The sequence below is a fragment of the Diachasma alloeum genome, unplaced genomic scaffold (assembly GCF_001412515.2).
Source record: "Diachasma alloeum isolate Michigan unplaced genomic scaffold, Dall2.0 Dall_scaffold_00183, whole genome shotgun sequence".
Lineage (NCBI taxonomy): Eukaryota > Metazoa > Arthropoda > Insecta > Hymenoptera > Braconidae > Diachasma > Diachasma alloeum.
The window spans coordinates 2,975,527-2,995,196 of NW_021680349.1; the positions used below are offsets into that span (position 1 = coordinate 2,975,527).

General features: G+C 38.2%; 3 protein-coding genes across 4 annotated transcripts in view; 2 read left to right on the forward strand and 1 right to left on the reverse strand.

Moving 5' to 3' along the window:
• The window catches only part of LOC107047112 (sushi, von Willebrand factor type A, EGF and pentraxin domain-containing protein 1), a 29,012-nt gene extending 10,071 nt beyond the window's left edge, over positions 1-18,941 (forward strand). The window contains exons 2-19 of the mRNA XM_015269848.1: positions 5,815-5,817; positions 6,268-6,385; positions 8,075-8,133; positions 8,226-8,531; positions 8,607-8,729; positions 9,096-9,259; positions 9,887-10,013; positions 10,734-10,883; positions 11,564-11,920; positions 11,997-12,115; positions 13,278-13,512; positions 13,609-13,782; positions 14,908-15,087; positions 15,164-15,409; positions 16,380-16,733; positions 16,819-16,998; positions 17,718-18,009; positions 18,666-18,941. Coding sequence (XP_015125334.1) covers positions 5,815-5,817; positions 6,268-6,385; positions 8,075-8,133; positions 8,226-8,531; positions 8,607-8,729; positions 9,096-9,259; positions 9,887-10,013; positions 10,734-10,883; positions 11,564-11,920; positions 11,997-12,115; positions 13,278-13,512; positions 13,609-13,782; positions 14,908-15,087; positions 15,164-15,409; positions 16,380-16,733; positions 16,819-16,998; positions 17,718-18,009; positions 18,666-18,765 — 3,287 coding nt within the window. The 3' untranslated portion in view covers positions 18,766-18,941. The remainder of the gene's footprint in view (positions 1-5,814; positions 5,818-6,267; positions 6,386-8,074; positions 8,134-8,225; positions 8,532-8,606; positions 8,730-9,095; positions 9,260-9,886; positions 10,014-10,733; positions 10,884-11,563; positions 11,921-11,996; positions 12,116-13,277; positions 13,513-13,608; positions 13,783-14,907; positions 15,088-15,163; positions 15,410-16,379; positions 16,734-16,818; positions 16,999-17,717; positions 18,010-18,665) is intronic.
• The window catches only part of LOC107047119, a 75,847-nt gene that overhangs the window by 19,288 nt on the left and 36,889 nt on the right, over positions 1-19,670 (reverse strand). The gene's annotated exons all lie outside the window — the stretch shown is intronic.
• On the forward strand, positions 4,186-6,153 carry LOC107047133 (speckle-type POZ protein A). The gene is made up of 2 exons (XM_015269872.1): positions 4,186-4,320; positions 4,388-6,153. Exon 2 carries the CDS (start codon positions 4,398-4,400, stop codon positions 5,967-5,969), a length of 1,572 nt encoding a protein of 523 aa, XP_015125358.1. The 5' UTR covers positions 4,186-4,320; positions 4,388-4,397; the 3' UTR covers positions 5,970-6,153.

A 19,670-nucleotide genomic window follows, 5' to 3' on the forward strand; every position in this document is an offset into this window, starting at 1 on the left:
TTGAATTACTCAAAACTTCAAATGACGAAATGATAAGAGAAATAATTGACTGACCGGTCATGTCAAAGGTTGAGAAGCAAGAGAGCGAGGTGTTCCGCGTGAGGTGAAAAATAACTCGTCGAATCACAAGCGACACATTTCGTCAATTAACTAAATTATTCCAATATTTTCGCGATTGGCGCGGGATATTCGAATAACTTCAACTCATTACAAAGTCTACTAATGCTTGGTTTATTTCAAATGCCATGGAAGGTTTCTGTTTTCATTTCATGTTTTGACGAAGCATTGTGGTACGAGTCTTTGATAATCGTGTCGCATTTTCCGAGTCGTGTCGTGGACCCGGGGGTCGACGAACGGTAGCTTAAGCGTTGCGCACTGAAAATTATACGGTTGATTTACCTCTCACAAATAACCCATTCGAGATCCGTTTCAATTAACTCTATTCACGTTTTCTTGTTTCCTCCTTTGTTTATTGAATTTCTCGGGGGGCGAGTGATTAATCTAGAGGGGAGGCGATTTTTCTAGATCGGAATAAAATTCTTGAACATGTTCCTTCGAAATACGTTTACATTAGCCGTAACATTTCACGGGAAGTTATTTAAACGTCGCGTGCCGAAAATCCCCATGATTTTAGTGTTGTGTTGGCACCACTGCAGCCCGAAAGAGCAGGGGTAATCCCCGTTAGATCAGGACAGCTGTTCGGCACGAGACGCGAGAGTGCTTGGGTTTCAGGAGAGAATTTCGTGTCGTATCAGCCCATTCTTGAAGTCGGTCGTACGATTGAAAAAAACAAAAGCACTGTGAAGATAGCTGCACGAGGTAGCATAAAAGAAAATAAGAAGAAAGGCCAGCCCACTTCGCTTCGACTCGAGTAACCGGCAATCGCTCATACGATAACCTATCTCCACTTCGTTGTGGTCTTCATTACGAACTGCAAAGGTAAGAATTTGCGGAGAGAAAAAATTGTTTGTCGCTGGGACCGGTAAACCATGAATTCCACACGGTTTTCGGTCCCTAAAATATTGTATATCACAACGATAGTAGTATTTCCGACTCATGAGTCACATTCGTCGGATAATATTTGTATTGACGTTGTGACATTTAGGGAAGAGCGAAGCAAAATGGATTTTTGGTATTTTTTTCAATGTTTATAGCTCATAAACATGTCTCAATTGAATTCAATTTAGTCTAGGCTCATTGCAAAGGGAAAGAATGGCACTTTCCACGAGAAAAAAAATTATCACATTCCAGCAACAATTCAGCACGTCATTGACATTTCAAAAAAAGTTAAAAGTCCATTTTACCCCACTTTCCCCTACTAATTATGGCTCTCCAAGCAATAATACGAAGATTAGATAAAACAATATATTTTTGCCTTCCAGCAAAACTCGACATGGCCACGCCCCAAGCACTTTGTACTTCAGGAGATGAAAAGAACATTGAAATTGAACACTGGTGTTACACACCAATAAATACGACAAAGATTAATTATACTTGGGTAATTGACAATTTTGCTGAAAAGACAGCAGAGATGGTATCACCCAATTTCTCAACAGGAGTAAATGGATGCGACTTCAACTTATATTTGAGAATGTATGACATCAACACTGAAAATGGCAATGGTTACTACACGCTGTTCTCTTCTGTTGAATATGCGACCAAATATCCGATAGTGATGAACAACACATTTTCGATTATCGACAGCAACGGTGAAAAAGTTAGAAGTATTCGTCGTAATTTTAAACTAACGGGACCTGATTCCACCAACAATTCCGTAACGTTCATCATGAGAAACGACTTGATAGGCAATAAAGATGAACTACTTCCAGATGATCGACTCACATTACTTTGTGAAATGACTATAATTGAGGAAGGTCAACAGATATCAGGAAAAAGAAGCGGTAAGAATATTCGCATCCCTGAGAGTAATCTGCCTGGTCTTCTGGAGAATCTATTCGTCAATAAAGTGCACTGTGATGTGGAGTTTGTTGTCGGTCCAAATAGTGACAAGATTCGAGCCCACAAAGCCATTCTGACAGTTAGAAGTTCAGTTTTTCGAGCGACATTTGAGAATGAATCAAAAGAGAGCAAAGATAATCAAGTTGTGGTTAATGATTTTGCACCAGAAATTTTCACTGAGATGTTGAGATTCATTTACACGGATAAAGTGGAGAATTTGAACGATATCGCATCAGATTTGTTGATCGTTGCTAATTACTATGATTTGAACCGATTGAAAATGATGTGTGAAGAGTCTCTTTATCGAAATCTCACTATTGAAAATGCTGCTGAGACTCTCCATCATGCTGATCTCCACAATGCAAACACCTTGAAGCATCGTACCCAGGATTTTATTAAAAAATATGCTAAAGCATTCATAAAAACAGCAGGATTCCAGACGATGGAGGGGGAAAATCCACAGATGACAAGCGAGACCCTAAAAATGCTGACGAATAATCCAATGATATATCCAGTACTATCTGAAATTGACAATTTTCTTCTGAACGCTGAATTGAGCGATCTTACTCTCGTTGTTGAAGGAGAAGAATTACATGCTCATAAAGTAATTCTAGCTACACAGAGCCCAGTATTCGCAGAGACCTTCAGAGCCTCTTCAACTACACCCAATCGATTGGTTATTAATGACATTCAAAGTGTTATCATGAAGGAAGTTCTAACCTATTGCTACACAGGAGAGCTGAGAGAAGTGTATGACGTTGAGATCTTGCTGAAAGTACTGGCCGTGGCTGAGACTTATCAGATAAAAAAACTGAAGGACATGTGTGCTAGTATCCTGGGGAAGAAACTGACGATTGACACAGCCGTGTCCATTCTGATTGAAGCAGATGACTACGATGTGCCAAAGTTATCGAAGAAAACCTTCGATTTTATACAGACGAATAAAGCAAAAATTCTATCTCTAGATAACTTCAAACTACTCTGCACTAAAAAACCAGAGTTATTGTTCAAAGTATTGGCTCTGAATGTCGAGAAATAATTTTCATGTGTGTGGACTCTGTTATCCAAATAATATACTCTATTATCTACAGACGGAAGAGCGAGTTATCTTTTTTACATTTTCTCAGAATAGATTTTCTGAAATTGATAATCATAATGTTTTTTAATACTGAAAATTTATGTATTCCAGTTGTACGTCACTAGAGATCAAATAAAATATGGTCTATTAAAATTTCTTGAATCATGCGAGTAAGTGAAGTATTCATTTTTTCTCATTTTGTATTTCGGCCTTCGGCGAGCCTCGTCTCTGATTTACCGACGCCTCGTCCTTATGATACAATATACTATTTCTGTAGTGCGAATTAAGGGCTGCAAAAAAGGTGATGGCAAAAATTTTGCTATCGCCCTTAGATTTCGAGATATTCATTGAAAATTGGCCAGTAGTCAAAATTGACTTGAACCGTTTTACCGTTTCGCTAATGAATTTCTCGGGAAATGATTGATAATTTTCAGGAACAGAAGACGTCTTTAGATTCAAAGAGAATTCCATCATAAACTCGTCGAAATCTCTACCCATCGATAAAATGACCCATACAACATCATTCGTTTTTTTTCGTGCGTACATTTCGTGGAATGTCATATCCAGTCCTTTTTATCGGCGACTGAAATTAGATGCTCCATCCGCGAGGTTTGATTCATAGGGGGGGTTGTAGGGATGTAGGGATTGAGATATGATGGGGGGTGCGTTTCGGAATCAACTACCGTAGCTGCAGTAAAGCGAAATTAGATAGGGTTACAGTACTGCTACTGCTACTAAGTCGATTGCGAAACGCGCCCTGAAAAGGCTTGAATCAATCCTCTACTAACAATTAATGTAAAATTGTTGTTTATTACTAAACGCGTCTTAGAGATATTTACAAGTGATGGGAGAAAATGGTGACTCCCGAGTATTCGGCGGTCAGTGCCGGACTGAATATAATATTCGCAAAAGGCGGGAATTCGGATGCGCGTTCCAATAGGTGCGAGTGAGAAGTATACATTTTATTAACGCGTGACAGAGAGCGATGGTATCACTGATGTCCAAACATCTCAACTACGCACGTGTCGTGTCCGTGTACTAATGCGTAAATGTGGGTGTAGCGCGGTGATAAGGGGGGTCGCAAAAGTGAGGGCATGCTCTGAAGTTTGCGTGGACAAGTCAATCACGTCAACCTTGCATGGAGAAGAGGCCCGCATATTCCGTCTCGGCGTGAGTTTTTGGTAATTTGGTTAAAGTTTAGTACCAGTCCATTCTGCTTCATCTAACTCCTTGCCCCGTTCTCTAATGTCGTGACTCTTCAGACATCTTTATTCACAAAGAAGGTAAGCATGATAAAAAATTGAGATCTATTGTCTGAAAACGATTCTATGTCATTTTTTTTACTCACAGCAACCTCGCGATGGCCATGCAACCAAACGATATTAAAATCAAACACTGGTGCTTCAGGCCCATAGAAACAACCCAGATCGATTACACCTGGATAATCGATAATTTTAGTGGCGAGTTATCACCTATATCATCGCCTGATTTTTCAAGTCGGACCCAGAATACGCACTTCAAATTAAGATTGCAAATGAATGAAATCAACAGTTCGAATCACAATGGTTTTTATTCCATTCTCATAATCTTTCTTTCCACTGTGAAACGACCACTGACAATAAAGTTTATTTTTTCAATCGTCGATAACAACGGTAAAAAAGCAAGAAGCATCTGTGATGAAGTTACATATGACGGTAGAGAGCCCTCTCCAATAACTTTCATAACGAAACGAGATTTGATTGCTAATAAAGACAAATTACTTCCGAATGATCGACTCACATTGCTTTGTGGAATGAGTGTGATTGAAAAGGGTGAAGAGATCTCGGGACAAACTCGTAATGCCAATCTGAGGATTCCTGAGAGTGACCTCCCCGATAATTTGGAATATATATTCGTCAATAAAATTCAGTGCGATGTGGAATTAATTGTCGGTCCTGATGATAAGAAGATTCAGGCCCACAAAGCCATTTTAGTCGCTCGGAGTTCACATTTCCGGGGAATGTTTGAGAATGATACAGAAGAAAGTAAAAACAATCAAGTTACTATCATGAATTTCTCACCCGACATGATCAATGAAATGTTGAAATTCATGTACACCGATCGAGTTGACAATTTGGATGACACGGCAAAAGATTTATTTATCATCGCTAACTATTATGATTTAGAAAGATTGAACATAATGTGTCAAGAATCTCTGACTAGAAACCTCACAATTGAAAATTGTGCTGAAACTCTTCTCCTTGCTGATCTTCACAATGCTGATGCCTTGAGGCGTCGTACCCTGGATTTCATCAACAGACATGCGAAAGAAGTTGTTCAAACAGCTGGATTTCAGGCGATCGATGAGAACCATCCGAGACTTGCAATCGAGATTTCAACAATTTCGAGGAATAATCCAATGATATGTCCAGTATTATCTGCAATAGATCATCTTTTTTTGAATTCTAAATTGAGTGACGTTACTCTTGTCATCGGTGAGGAACAATTATTTGCGCACAAAGTCGTCTTAGCTGCACAGAGCCCAACTTTTGCAGGGTATTTCGAAACTTCAAAAACACTGAATCGATTGGAGATTCTAAACATTGAGAGTGTGATCATGAAGGAAGTACTGGCATTTTTCTATACTGGAGTGCTTAGAGAAGAGGATGACATCATCATTGTGCTGAAAGTATTGGCTGTTGCTGAGATCTATAAGATTAGGAAGTTAAAGGAACTGTGTGTCAGTAATCTATTGAAGAAGATATCGATCGATACAGTTGTGCCTATCTTGATCGAAGCAGGTGACTACAGTGTACCAGAGCTGTCAAAGAAAGCCTTGGACTTCATTCAGACGAATAAAGCAAAAATCCTGTCTTTGGATAACTTTAAGCTACTCTGCAGCAAGAAACCAGAGCTGTTGTTCAAAATATTGGCTCTGGATATCCAGAAATAATTTTTCAAACCTATGAACTGTTACTAAAATATGTTTAAACGTTATCTTTCATACCTTCTGTCCATTTACAAACAAACGAGTGAGTTATATTTTTCCTGAATTATGAAATGATTAGTCTTCAAAATGTTTTATGAGAAATACGATGGATTCACCCAAACTATGTATTCAATATCATTCCACATGAATAAACGATGATTTTCCAAGAGTCTTCATTTTTTTAAGTTCTTCAATCCCTCCCAGAACAACTGTAATCACAATTGCTAAAATATTCATCCATCCCCGATCACTTAAATTCCAGCAACAAAATGCGGCCATCCAGCGGTGCCAATGAACTCTAAAGTATCACTGTCAGACGATTCTCTGTCATCCGGCACAATAGCGACTTACACCTGTGATGCTGGTTACGAGCTCTTTGGGTAAGTTCCAAGATCACCGGGCAATTACCAAGACAATTAACCAAGGCAATGTTTAACGGTGTTCTTCCCCCACTCACCAACAGTTCGATACACTGCGATAACCACCGGGTGTCGGGATATCACTTAAATTCCCTTGTCTCTTTTGTTCCAAGTTGAATGTTATCTTTCATGTCATTTTCCATCTCCTTTTCTTACAACCGGAAAATCATAACATTTTACTCGGCGGCGAAGGCCTTGCGCGCTTGAAATAGATTCCACGTAATTACCAGAATTCACTCGAGCATGAAATCGCCAATGGCGAAGAATATCTCTACATTCGAAATGAATTCAATCCGACTCATAAGAATTTCATGCATTCAACTGTAATCACGATCTTCAGCACTGACCGCAGGCCTTTCCTTCCATCTTTACACATCGCTGTTAGAGAAAAATTGAAATGTCATGGACAGTCGGAAGACTTCAGGCCAGCCGCATAGAATTAAACTTAGGGAGGAAAAATAAATAAATTTCATATTATTATGAAACTTCGATGGAATTTCAAAATTTACAAAGATAATTCATCGAATAAATGAACTGAAATTGACAGTTTTTGAAGATTTTTTCATGTATTCAACTGTAATCATGATCTTCAGCACTAATCACGAACCTTTCCTTTCATTTTCACACATCACTATTAGAAAAAAATTAAAATTTCGAATTTTTTCTACAAATTCAAGAGGGAATTCAAAGGAAAAAAATTAAATTTCAGAGACAATCTAGTAGTAATTTCCAGAAGAGCGACATTGAATTACGTCTTAGGGAGAAACTCATGAAATTTCAAATATCCCCGAAAATTCAGGAGAATATCCAAATTGTTAATATCGGTTTTCAATTATTCATGGAGTAATTGAAGTAAAATTGTGAGTTTTTAAGAATTTTTTCATGCATTCAACTGTAATCACGATTTACAGCGCTGATCACTATTACAAAAAAAATTATAATATCAAATTCATCTAAAAATTCAAGAGAATGACAGAAAAAAAAGAAATTTAATGAACAGTTTAGTAGTCATTTTCAGGAGAGCGATATTAAATTACATGGGGGGGGGGGGGAATTATGAAATTTCAAATTACCCTGAAAATTCAAGGGAATGTTAAGATTTTTAACTGCAGTTTTCATCAATTAAAGAATCATGGAATAATTGAACTAAAGTGTTCAGTTTCCACTGATTAATTCACGAAACTGTGAATTTCCAATGACGAAATTACTCGAAATTCCCGTAGATCTGAACACTGATAAAAATTTCCCAGAAGTGTACCAGAAATTTCAGTCCAAAGTTTCTAAAACTGATCAATATAAATGCTCCCAACATTGAAACGAACCACTTCCCGCCGAAAAAATGAATCAAACCGACTTAACATGATTCTGCCCACGAGATTAATGCAACTATCGCGCCCCAACACGTGACCATCTACACTCAAGTTTCCTAGTTACGTCCACGCATGCCTCCTTACGTTGTCCGACCGACCGAGACCCAGGCGATTTCATCCATTGATAATCGTCATCGTTGAAATGCCAACTTTCACCGGAATCGGACTGCCCATATTCTTTGTCATCGAGCCCCGAAATTTTATTACATCACTTCCTTCACAATTGACTTGTCCATATCATTTCCAAGTCAACAGGTTGTAATGCTTCATTTTTCCCCAGGCAATCCACCTTGACATGCAGTAACCAAGGGAAATGGCAGGGGGAATTACCGTTCTGCGGTGAGCTGATTGAATTATTGATATGACTAATGCTCTCATTGAACCGTTGCAATTAGCATAAGAAAATCGTAATAATGAAATGATACATTCAGGGACGAATGTTGGCTATCGCAAGCCAGCGAATCAATCAACAACCGTTAGAGGTGGTGATGCTGGTCATGGTAATGACGGAGATGTTGGGACTGAGCACGACGGCAAGAGGTGCACCGAGACACAGAGGGAGCCCAGTCCCTGGTGGAGGGTCGATTTGCTCAAGCCTTACGCGGTGAAAGTCGTCCGGGTGACGACCAGAGGCTGCTGTGGTCATCAACCACTTCAGGACATTGAAATTAGAGTTGGTAATAGCAGTGCGGAATTACAGAGGAATCCACTTTGCGCATGGTTTCCTGGAACAATTGGTGAGCGAAGAAATCGAGTTGTTCTTCCGCTAGGAATCTCAACATTTCCTGATGAACGATTTTTTTTTCTCGCAGAGGAAGGGATCACCAAGACTTTCGCCTGTGCCAGAGCCCTTGTGGGCCAGTACGTTTTCCTTCAACTTGTCGGGGTTGAGGGGAGCTTGAGCCTCTGCGAAGTTGAAGTATTCGCTACAGACGGTAAATATCGTCTGTTAAAGTAGCTTTACCCTCGACGATGTGCTCTACAGATTTGTCAATCCTCAGTTATTTAATTTTTTTAATTCTTAATTTAATTTAAAAATATTTCCAATCATTTATCAATTTTTTTCAGATCTAATGAAAACAAATAAGATTTTAATCTTTAATCATAATGAAAATGTTGATGTTAACATAAAATTCTGAAACAGTTATTAAATTGAGGAAAAAATTACGATGAAGTTTTCAGGAATTTTTTTGCAGTTTTTAATGATCGTTGAATTAATCGTAAGGGTAGAGGTACTTTAAATGGAATAAAGTCACGTTGTGGCCTAGATTTCACAACGATCACCGCATGCTCCCTTTCAGAATTCTCGATAGACAGATGTGCACACGCAGGAACACCAGCGGAGGCTGATCTCGCTGCGTTCAACTCCACTTGTTATGAATTTGTTGTTACTAAAGGGGGATCCTTCCAGGATGCCAGGAATTATTGCAAGTCCAGGAGTGGCGATCTTGTTCATGGTTTCAAGGTGTGTCATCGGAATAAAAATTAACCCGGAGAGAAAGGATTTTGGATTTTCAGGAACATCATGCACGAAAAAAATTAACAGAAAATATTCTGTGGAAAAACGCAACGGCATTCGATTTTTCTGTACAACTTATTCTATTGAGATATTTTCTATAGAATTTTCTATAGAAGTTTTTTTCATTCCAGTTTTTCTTTTCTTTTCATCAAGAAAATTATACAAAATAACTTAAACGATTTCAGCCGCGGAAATTCTATGGAAAATATTTTAATACAATAAGTTGTAAAGAAAAATAGAATTTTATTGACTTTTTCTAGAATATTTTCTACTGAACATTTCAATAGAATCGGCCAAAAATTAATAGAAAGTTCAATAAAAATCCAATAGAATTGTCTAGCGAATTCGCTTTCTTAGAACTTAATGACGATATCACTGAAAATGAGCGATAATGTCACTAAAAATAGATTACAAAATCACTGACTTTGAGAATTTTGTACGCGCTAAATTTCAAAATCGCGAATCCCAAAAATTGGGGATGGATCCGCAAAAATGAAAACCTTGTTTTGCTCTGTAAAACTTGAAATATGAACCTCTCGAAGAAATCCTTGCATTCGCTTCATTCAATTACAGGGAATAGCTTCAACATTCATCCTGAACAACCTGGAGCGACGAAAGGACAAATTAAAAACCCAATTAGTCTGGATCGGAGCGCAGAAGGAAGCCTCGATAACAGCAAGAACTTGGCGATGGGTCGATGGTTAGTTGAGGTCTCATTCACGCGCAAAAATATTCAATTTCCGGTAATTAAGTATCCAGCGTAACGTAAGTCTCTCCCACGATCGATTCAAGCCAGTTTGATAATGATGATTCGAACGAGGCGATTGTGAGAATTGGGTCGACAATATGGGTGTTAGGTAATACGTAAAAAAATATATCTGAGATGGGGTACATTGAACTCGTAACACGTGTGTGTGTACAGTGACTGGATCGGCTACACGCTAGAGTCATACTAAGTGATCATAATTGAAGGGTTTCTGTGAAAATTCTAGCTGGCGGTAATCACGATTATGCAATCACTTTGCTAACGTGTGTTTAGACTATTTATTAGATAATTGTAGGCACGTCAAGATCGAGAAAAAAAGCTGCAATACAACTATTAAAAAATGATAATTTTTCGAAAAATAGCTTTGAGAGTTTGAATAACGACTGTTCACCCGGAGAAACCGTCACGTTTGAAATTTATGCCTCAATGATCGGTATAAATATCAGGGCAAAATGAGTCGTGAAAGTAAATGCTCATTGTGATTCACAGGAAGTTGCACCTTTCGTGCTCAAGTGTCCATATAAAATAATAGAATGGGCCTGTACTTTGAAATACCTCAGCGACAAGTGTCGACTGCAAGCGATGGACAAGTTGATGATAAAACAAAACAAATTTCACAATTTCTTACTTTACCATTGGGGTTTTGTAATTTAGGAGAGACTGTGCATAAACCGTCATGGGGAAAGGATCAGCCGAATAATTACAATGGTGAGCAGAATTGCGTGGTGCTTGATGGAGGGAGAAGCTGGCTTTGGAACGATGTTGGATGTAATTTGGACTATCTGCACTGGATTTGTCAGAGTAGTGAGTGAAGAATTCTCTAGTTCCTGTCTGATCTTTACTGTTTTAACTACTTCACAGGTTTAACGTCAGTTCAACTGGAGATATTTCATCCTAATAGCTATGTCAATGTCATTTATTGTCAATTTCTGACAAAAAAATGAATAGAAGCTAGATATAATAGGAACGCGATATCATAGGGATTTTTTATTTCAATTGAATAAAAATTGAATTGAAAGTTTTCACTTTTTGAAAATTTCTATGACATTTTAGTTCCACTGAGATTTCAAGGAATTTCATCATTGTAAATTTCAGAACAGTGACACTGAATGCGATTTAGGGGAAAAAATCATGAAGTTTCAGATTTCACTGAAAATTCAATATAATTTGGCACTGAACATTTACATTAGATTGGAAATTCAAATAAATTAAGGAATTATCGTCCTTATACTACTTAAAATTCTGGAATTATATTTTCCCTCTTAAATCGCATTCAGTGTCACTCTCCTAAACATTACTAGTCGACTATCCCTGAAATTTCAATTTTTTCCAACAGTGTTCATAATATTCCATGTGACGTCTCAAGTAGCTTTAAATTCACCAAAACCAAAGGAAGAGGATGAAGTGTCCGATGTCGAATTGTCGTTAGTAGAACTGTCTTTTCAACCCTTCGCAATTAATAACTGTTACATCACCTCTTTTAGAACCCTCTGTCTGCGGAAGCCCCGAAAAACTCGAGAACACAACGATTTTGGGGACGAAACGTTCAATAGGGTCTACCATCGATTACACCTGTCCAGATGGTTACATGCTAGTCGGTTCTAAATCGAGAACATGTGAACCGAACGGCTTCTGGAGTGGGGAGCCCCCCTCCTGCAAGTTCGTGGACTGTGGGTCACTTCCAGACTTCGAAAATGGACAAATAACCCTTACAAATAAACGAACGACCCACGGGGCCTTCGCTGATTACGTCTGCAAGAAGAATTACACTCTTGTTGGTGACGCTAGGAGGAGATGTGGGGATGGGGGAATCTGGAGTGGACATCAACCGCAATGTCTCTGTGAGTCACTCTTCCAAACTCTCGTAATCTAATCGTTACATCGTGGGTCTGATATTTTATTGTTTGTTCCCCGCAGTCGATTGGTGTCCCGATCCCCCGGATGTCACAGGTGGTGTAGTGACAACGACCGGTAAACGTGCCGGCTCGATAGCTACTTACACTTGCCAGAGTGGCTTCATTCTTTTCGGTGACAACGTAAGTGCCTCCAGCAGGAGAATAAAATAATAATCGCATGCCTCATCATTACGCAAACAGCGTCCTTGAGACGTGCGTCAATTAACGTCCAGTATTATTACTATGTTTTTTTCAGACGATATTTAGAACACTGGAACGCTGAATTGCAAATGTGCCAAGAGCGTTGGTTTTAATGTCTATATGAGATTAAAGAACCGTTCTGTAGTCTGAGAATCTTGAAATGTCTTTACTTGGAGAGGATTAACTGTTCATTCTAAAAAGAACAATTCGTGGGTTCTTCCTTTCGAATGGAAGATTTGTAAGCGGTCAAATTCAAGTTTAGGATTTTCTGTGGTTTATTCACTCAATGGTTTTTAATGCAGACTTCCTTTAATTGTTCGCTAATGGGATTTGATTCGTGTGTTAATTTTTCGAATTTTTTAAGTTTCTCAACCGTCGGTTATCCGACGATAACTATAACGAGAATGTTATGTGTCCGACTTGAGCGAGTTTAAAGACGAAGGCGATAGGAATATTCGTTGGTTTCATTTACAGCATAATTTTCGAAAAATACGGATTTTCTGCAAGAGGAGAGGGTTGCAAAATCTATTCTAGCCACCCTCGTCCCTCCGCATGCATGCGTTGTGTAAATAAAAAATAAAATTGTTGAGTGAAGAATTTTTTTTCGAAAATTGAGACTTCACCAGCGGGTGGAGGGGAGACGCATGGCTGCAGAGGTATGATTCGTGAAGAGAGAAGAATTGGCACTTGCCTCTACAAGAGTGAGAGGATAAAGCCATTAGGAATAGAAGAAGAATGATTCGTGTAAATTCCGTCTCACTCGTATCGAAATATACTATTTCTTCAGCCAGTCACGAACATTATTCTTCGTCATGAAAAAAATAACACGAGGAATTAAAGAGGAAACATAATTCAATTGAATAATATTTTAAAACACCGTACTATGAGGAGATGAATTGCAAAATGTCCATTCGGAGGTGTATTGCTTCTTTATTATCAAGAATAGCTGTACTATAATAAAGACAAAAGCAATTACCGACTCGTTTTGCATGAAATTAAACAACGGTTTCGTATTCTGCGAATCTTGGAATGTCCTTCGTCTGGGAGGATTAACTGTTCATTAAAAAACAACGATTCATGGCATGTTTTTTTGAATTCACAGATACTGACGTGTGAAATTGGAGGCGGTTGGTCGGGCAAGGCGCCCCAGTGTCGCTTCGTCGACTGCGGAGCCCCGGCACAAGTTGAATTTGGAACTGTGGAATTGGTTAATGGAAGCACAACTGTTGGAAGTTCAGCGGTATACACGTGCCAGCAGGATTATTGGCTAGTGGGTGAACGGAGGCACGAGTGCACCAGGGAGGGCAAATGGAGCGATGAGACACCATCTTGCGAGTGTAAGCCCATTATTATGACAGAGAGACCCACGAAATTGCGATTCGCTCGATGAAACTCGAAAAAGTTTAAATTGAAAAATGGATTTGTGGTTTCAGTAATCACGTGTGAAGAACCGGAAATACCACCGGGGAGTTACGTCGTGGGGTATGACTTGAATGTACACAGCTCGATTCTTTATCATTGCGAGTCTGGATATTTGATGCACGGAGAGGCGAGACACACGTGTGAGAAGACTGGCGAATGGTCTGGACAGGTTCCAACTTGCGAATGTTAGTGAACTTCTGCTTTTTGCATTTTCATTTTCACAATAATAATTGGACCTGACAAGTTCTGCTTAGGTCTTTCCGTTCAGAACTGGATAGGACTTGGGAAGCCTCCTCCCAAGTGCTTCCGAGACCTTTCTACCTCTGGTTATGTCCTATTTCAGCACTCGTTAGGTGTAAGCAGGACTTGTATTCAGACTTTCCAAATCCTTGCCGATCCACGTAATTCTATGGGCCTATATTAAATCCGGGTTCATATCCCCGTTTACGCATGCGCTATTGAAATAAAAATTGTACTTATTGTTTTTTTTTTAATCTTCAAAATCGACATTTCACGAGAGGGCGGAGGGGAGACGCATGCATACGGAGGCTTGATATTTTTACTCAACAAGGGGAGAAGGTTGGAGAATCTATTCTAGCCACCCTTGTCCCTCCGCTTGCATGCGTTGTCTAAATAAAAAATTAAATTGTTAACAAATCTGACCCTTGTTCCGAGTGAAAATGAAAATGTTTTATTTCGACATTTTTGGCGCCTCCGAGGGTGTCATTGGCATTAGAGCAGTCAATAAATATGGAATCACCATTCACTTGGCGAAAAAATTCGATTTTGCCAAAAATCGACTTTCCCCCGGGAAAAATTCAAGAACTGACACTTTGGCACCGGGTGAAAAAAAAAATTTATTTTGACATTTCTAGCGCCTCCGAGGGTTTCATTGGCATTAGAGGGGCTAATAAATACAGAATCAACCTTCACTTGGCGAAAAAATTCGATTTTGGCGAAAGTCGACTTTCCCCCTGGAAAAACGGAAAATCTGACCCTTTGAAAATCTGAAAAAAAAAACTTTTTCAGTTTTCACTTTTTCCACATACTTTTGAGAGTTCTGAATAGCCCGTCGCTTAAATAGTTGGAATCAACGTTCACCCGGCTAAAAAATTCGATTTTGGCGAAAGTCGACTTTCCCCCTGGAAACCGAAAATCTGATCCGTTGACTCCGGGTGAAAAAAAAAATTTTATTTCGACATTTGTTCAACAGAAATCCAATGAAATTTTCTAGCGAATTACCTCGATTTTTTATCAAACTCTCGCGTATGCGCAATGCATTGATCGTTTTAATCGTTAAAAAATTCTAGACATCGATTGTGGAAAAGTTCTGCCGGTTCCAAACGGAGCTGTCGATTATGTCAACAGCACAACACATTTAGGAAGTGAAATCACATACAGTTGTACCCGAAACTATCGATTGAATGGCGTAACTAGGAGATACTGTCTTGATAATGGGCAGTGGAGTGACGCAACACCGAAATGTGAAGGTAAACCTATTGCCCACGAAAGTGATTAATGACTAATTCAGTAGATTAATATAGCGTCACGGTCATTTCGGTACAGAGATCCGGTGTCCTGAGCCAGTCCTTGCGGAACACGGAATTCTGTCAGTGACTGGGAACGATCGAATGTACGGCAGGACATTGATCAGAACAGGCACTGCTGAGAATTCAAATACTGGTGCGACCTCGTACAAAATTGGTGCACTCGCTAAGTACAGATGTGAGAGGGGGTACAAGGTCATTGGTGAACCACTGTCAACGTGCGAGGATAATGGAAAGTGGAGTGGGGACGTGCCACAGTGCATTTGTAAGTCAAATTCTTACTTTTTAGGAAGAACAATGGAATTTTTTGTTGTTTTATGGAATTTTGAATTTAAGATTTATATGAAATGTTTCTTATGGAATAGAGTCATGAAATTTAGAAGCAGAATAGATGATATTGTGTTTTATTTCCTTCATTCTGAGAGAAAATGGAAGAAACGGGAATGAAAAAAATTGCAGAAAATTGTGAAATTCTTGACGAATTTGCTAATTTTGTTCTATGAAACAATTCTATTTAAGCAAACAAACAACATGAAATGAAGAAGAGGATAAACTGTTGATGATTTTTGAGTAACATTTTCGGTATATTTCTTGGAAATCTGTATCACATTGTGGTTCCATTGAAATTTCAAGGAATTTCGTTATTAAATTCTCCTTTTTTTGAAGAACAATAAAATTCGTTGTTACTTTATGAAATTCCGAATTTCAGATGTGCATAAAATGTTGTTTATCTAACATAAATCATGAAACTTGAAAATAAGATAGATGATATTAGATTTAATTCCCTTAATTTTGATTAAAATTAAAATTATAGACAATTATGAAACTTTCGATGAATTTTCCAATTCGATTCTTCTATGAAACCTATCACATGCAAACTCATGGAATAAAGAACAGGATAGACTGTTAAACATTTTTGCTTCCACTTTGTAGTTCCACTGAAATCAGTGGGAACTATAAATTTCAGTTCAATTATAAAAGAAAAATTGATGGGAATCGGGAAAATGCATCAAATTTTATAATCCCTCGGCCCCTAAATCAAATTCAATATCACTCCCTTGAAAATCACCAATCAATAGTCCATGAAACTTCAATTCTTTTCTAACAGCGTAGGTAAATGCCTGAATATTTCTGTTTTACATTCATTACCTCATTTACGCCAAAGACCGAATCCCGTGCAAAACCCAAATTGCTACATAATCCTCTCATGTTTATTAATTCTTTGGAAAAATCAGTCGTGGACTGTGGAAAACCCGAAAATACCCAGCACGGTCACTACACCCTGACATCAAACGCGACATACTACGGGGCAGCTGCTATCTACGAGTGCGATGGTAATTACGAACTCGATGGATTCGCCAGACGTCTCTGCCTCGAGAACGGCACTTGGAGCAGTGAGATGCCAATTTGCCGGGAAATAAGGTGCAAAGATCCGGAAAAAGTAGCGCCACTCGAAACACAAGTGTCAACACACAGTGTGGGCGGTGTTGCACATTACAGTTGTCCACGTGGGTATTACATGGAAGGAAATGGCACACGTATCTGTCTGCAGAACGGATCTTGGAGTGGATCTATGCCGGCGTGTTTCGGTAATTTTTCCTGATTTATCAGCTGGATATTTTTCGCAAGGTGCATTGGGAAAGACTGATTCTTTATGACTTATGACTTTTTCAGCGTTCGACTGCAAGCATCCGGGCCCGATAGACAATGGACGAGTTATCGTGGTGAATGGATCGACTCTTTTCAGTGGAGCTGCTGAGTATCATTGTTTACCGCAGTACGAGAGGATCGGACCGTTTTTGAGGAAATGCTTGGAGACGGGCGTGTGGAGTGGCGAAGAACCGAAATGCGAGAGTGAGTGGGAAATTATTACAAAATTATTGTCTTCATTTTGATGAGCAGTAATTCAGTAGCGAAGCGATGAAACGATAAGGGGATTTTTGTTATAACCTTTTTTGGAGAGCGAGTTGAGGGCTGTGAAAAAGGTTTTGGCAAATATTTTGTTGTCTCCCTTAAATTTCGAGATATTCATTGAAAACTGTCCTATGAATTGTTTTAAGCTATGAATTCCTTTGAAAGTCATGGGATATTCAAGAAATCATCATGAAAATGATGGAAATTTCAAGGATTAATTTATTTTGAACAAGAATCTGCGTGAGAAAAAAATTCAGGCAGAAACCTAGCGAATTCACTAGGAAATTCTATTGTATTTCTATTGCACTTTTTCTTGGTTGTATTCGGATTTTATTGAAGGATTCTGCATCGCATCTGCGCATTTTTAAATTAAAATAGTCTATAGAAATATTCTATAGAAAAGATCAATAGAATTTGATTTTTCAAGACAACTTTCAATTTTCTTTCAAATTCAGATCAACAGAATTTGATTTTTCTAGACAATTTTCAACTAGACAATTTTCCATCAAATTCACTAAGATTTCTCATGAAATTTTTTCGTGCGTGTCAACCCCCATTTAATGTACTTTTCTCTTTTTAGAGGAGAAATAAGAAAGAGTAAAATAAAAAATACAAAAATTTGATTTCTCCCTATCGGTCTTTCTGCATTTCCATTACAGTGATTTCGAACGAAGTCGCGGAGCAACAGGGAGTCGGCACAAGCGTAGGAATTGGGGCTGGTGTTATCATAATTATCCTCATAATACTGGGCCTCGTTTATCTACGACTGCGAAAAGCAACTCCCGTTAAAAATACCGAGAATGTCCAGGCGGCGGAGAGAAAAGAGGATCAGAATGCGGCGGTAATGTCGTACGCGAGTTTGAACGATGGAACGCCAAACAGAATGTACGAAAATGTCCCTGAAGATGGACTCTACGATAATCCATACAGCGTTAGTGGGAGTGCATACGGGTGAGCATGAAACTTCTCTTAGAAATTTTCAGAATTACACGCGGAGAATAAAGTTGGAGAAAATTACAGAACAAATCAAGTAATTGGGAAGCAAAAGCGAGATGAATAGTGAATTCCTCTCCACTGGCTCCAGAAAATTTTCTCAACTTGAAGATAATTTGTTCTGAGAGTGTAAATTTATCCGGAATTTCATTTAAAAAAGACTGCAGTGAAGGATTTTTTTTCCAAAAGTGCAAGTAAAGTAAAATTTCACGTTGTTGTGCCCCAGATCTGGTCAATTGTGTCATTGTTGAATATGCAGTGGACAATGCACAACGTATTTTTTATTAAATAAGATTTCACTCCACGATTAGGGGAGGGTGGACTCAAATGAACACTTTTTACTTTTTTAAAAATATTTATAACTCATTAACAGATTTATCAATTGAGCCCAGTCTAGGCTCATTACAAAGGGGACGAATCGTTCTTTCCATGAAAAAAAAAATTATTCCATTTCATCAACAATTCAACGCGTTATTAACATTTAAGAAAAAGTCGAAAAGGTCTGTTTTACCCTACTCTCCCCTACCCCGAATTAATTGGGATGTACCCCCTAATTTTTTGAGATTTTCTAGATAATTCCCCTCCAACTTTTCACTCAGTGCGAATAATTACAGATACGCCAATGGGAGGAGAATATACAACAGATCGGGGCACTACGAGGCCGAGCCGGGGCCGAGAAATGGCATCACCATAAATGGCGTGTCTGTTCGATAAGTTTTCTATTCAAAACCACAAAAAAACAATTGTTATGGTTAAGAATTAGCAATGCCTCATTATTTATAATCGATTGTAAATACAATTCGAATGACGATATGGAAAATTGTAGCAACGGAAGGAAAAGAAGAATAAAATTCTTCTGTTCTCAACTATTTTGGTCTTGTGGGAGGTTCGAAGACCACGACTGTAAGATTTGTGTATATATCATACCCTCCGATGGGTCTATTTTTCATAGTTTTATGTATTTTATTATTATTTCTGTAGACTTAAGGTGAATAAAAATGATATTGTTAAGTTTGAGGAGTGATATTTCACCCAGCCCACGATTGAGAAATATAAAATCCTACTGTATTAGAAAAATGGTATTGAAATTCCAAGTGGAAATTCTTGAAATTTTCGATAACGACTAATTCACATGAACTCAAATCAATTAATTTCTTGAATATTCAATAAAATTTTAATTTTAACTTCCAGACGACAATGACAATTGTGAAAATTCAGTAAATGTATTGAATATTCAATTGAATGTAGAGTTCAATCTTCATAATTATACTTTTAACATTTTTCTCCTAAAATTTTCGGTACACTTTTCGGTAATTTTTATTATATTTTAGTTCCACCGAAATTGCAAGGAATTTCGTCGTTGAAAATTCACCATTTCATGAAAAATTCGATGGGAACTCTAGATTTCAGTTCAATTATTGCAGAAAAATTCATTGAAATCAGGACATCAGGTAAATATCTTCTTGAATTCTCAATTAATTGAAAAATCAGCATAATTTCGTAGTGAGTATTCATGTTTTCAATGAAATCCTTATGTTTCATTCAAGTCAATTGGGGAATTCTCATCTCTCTGTTGTTCAAAAATTTGGAATTTCATTGAGTTTTCAATTAAATGTAAA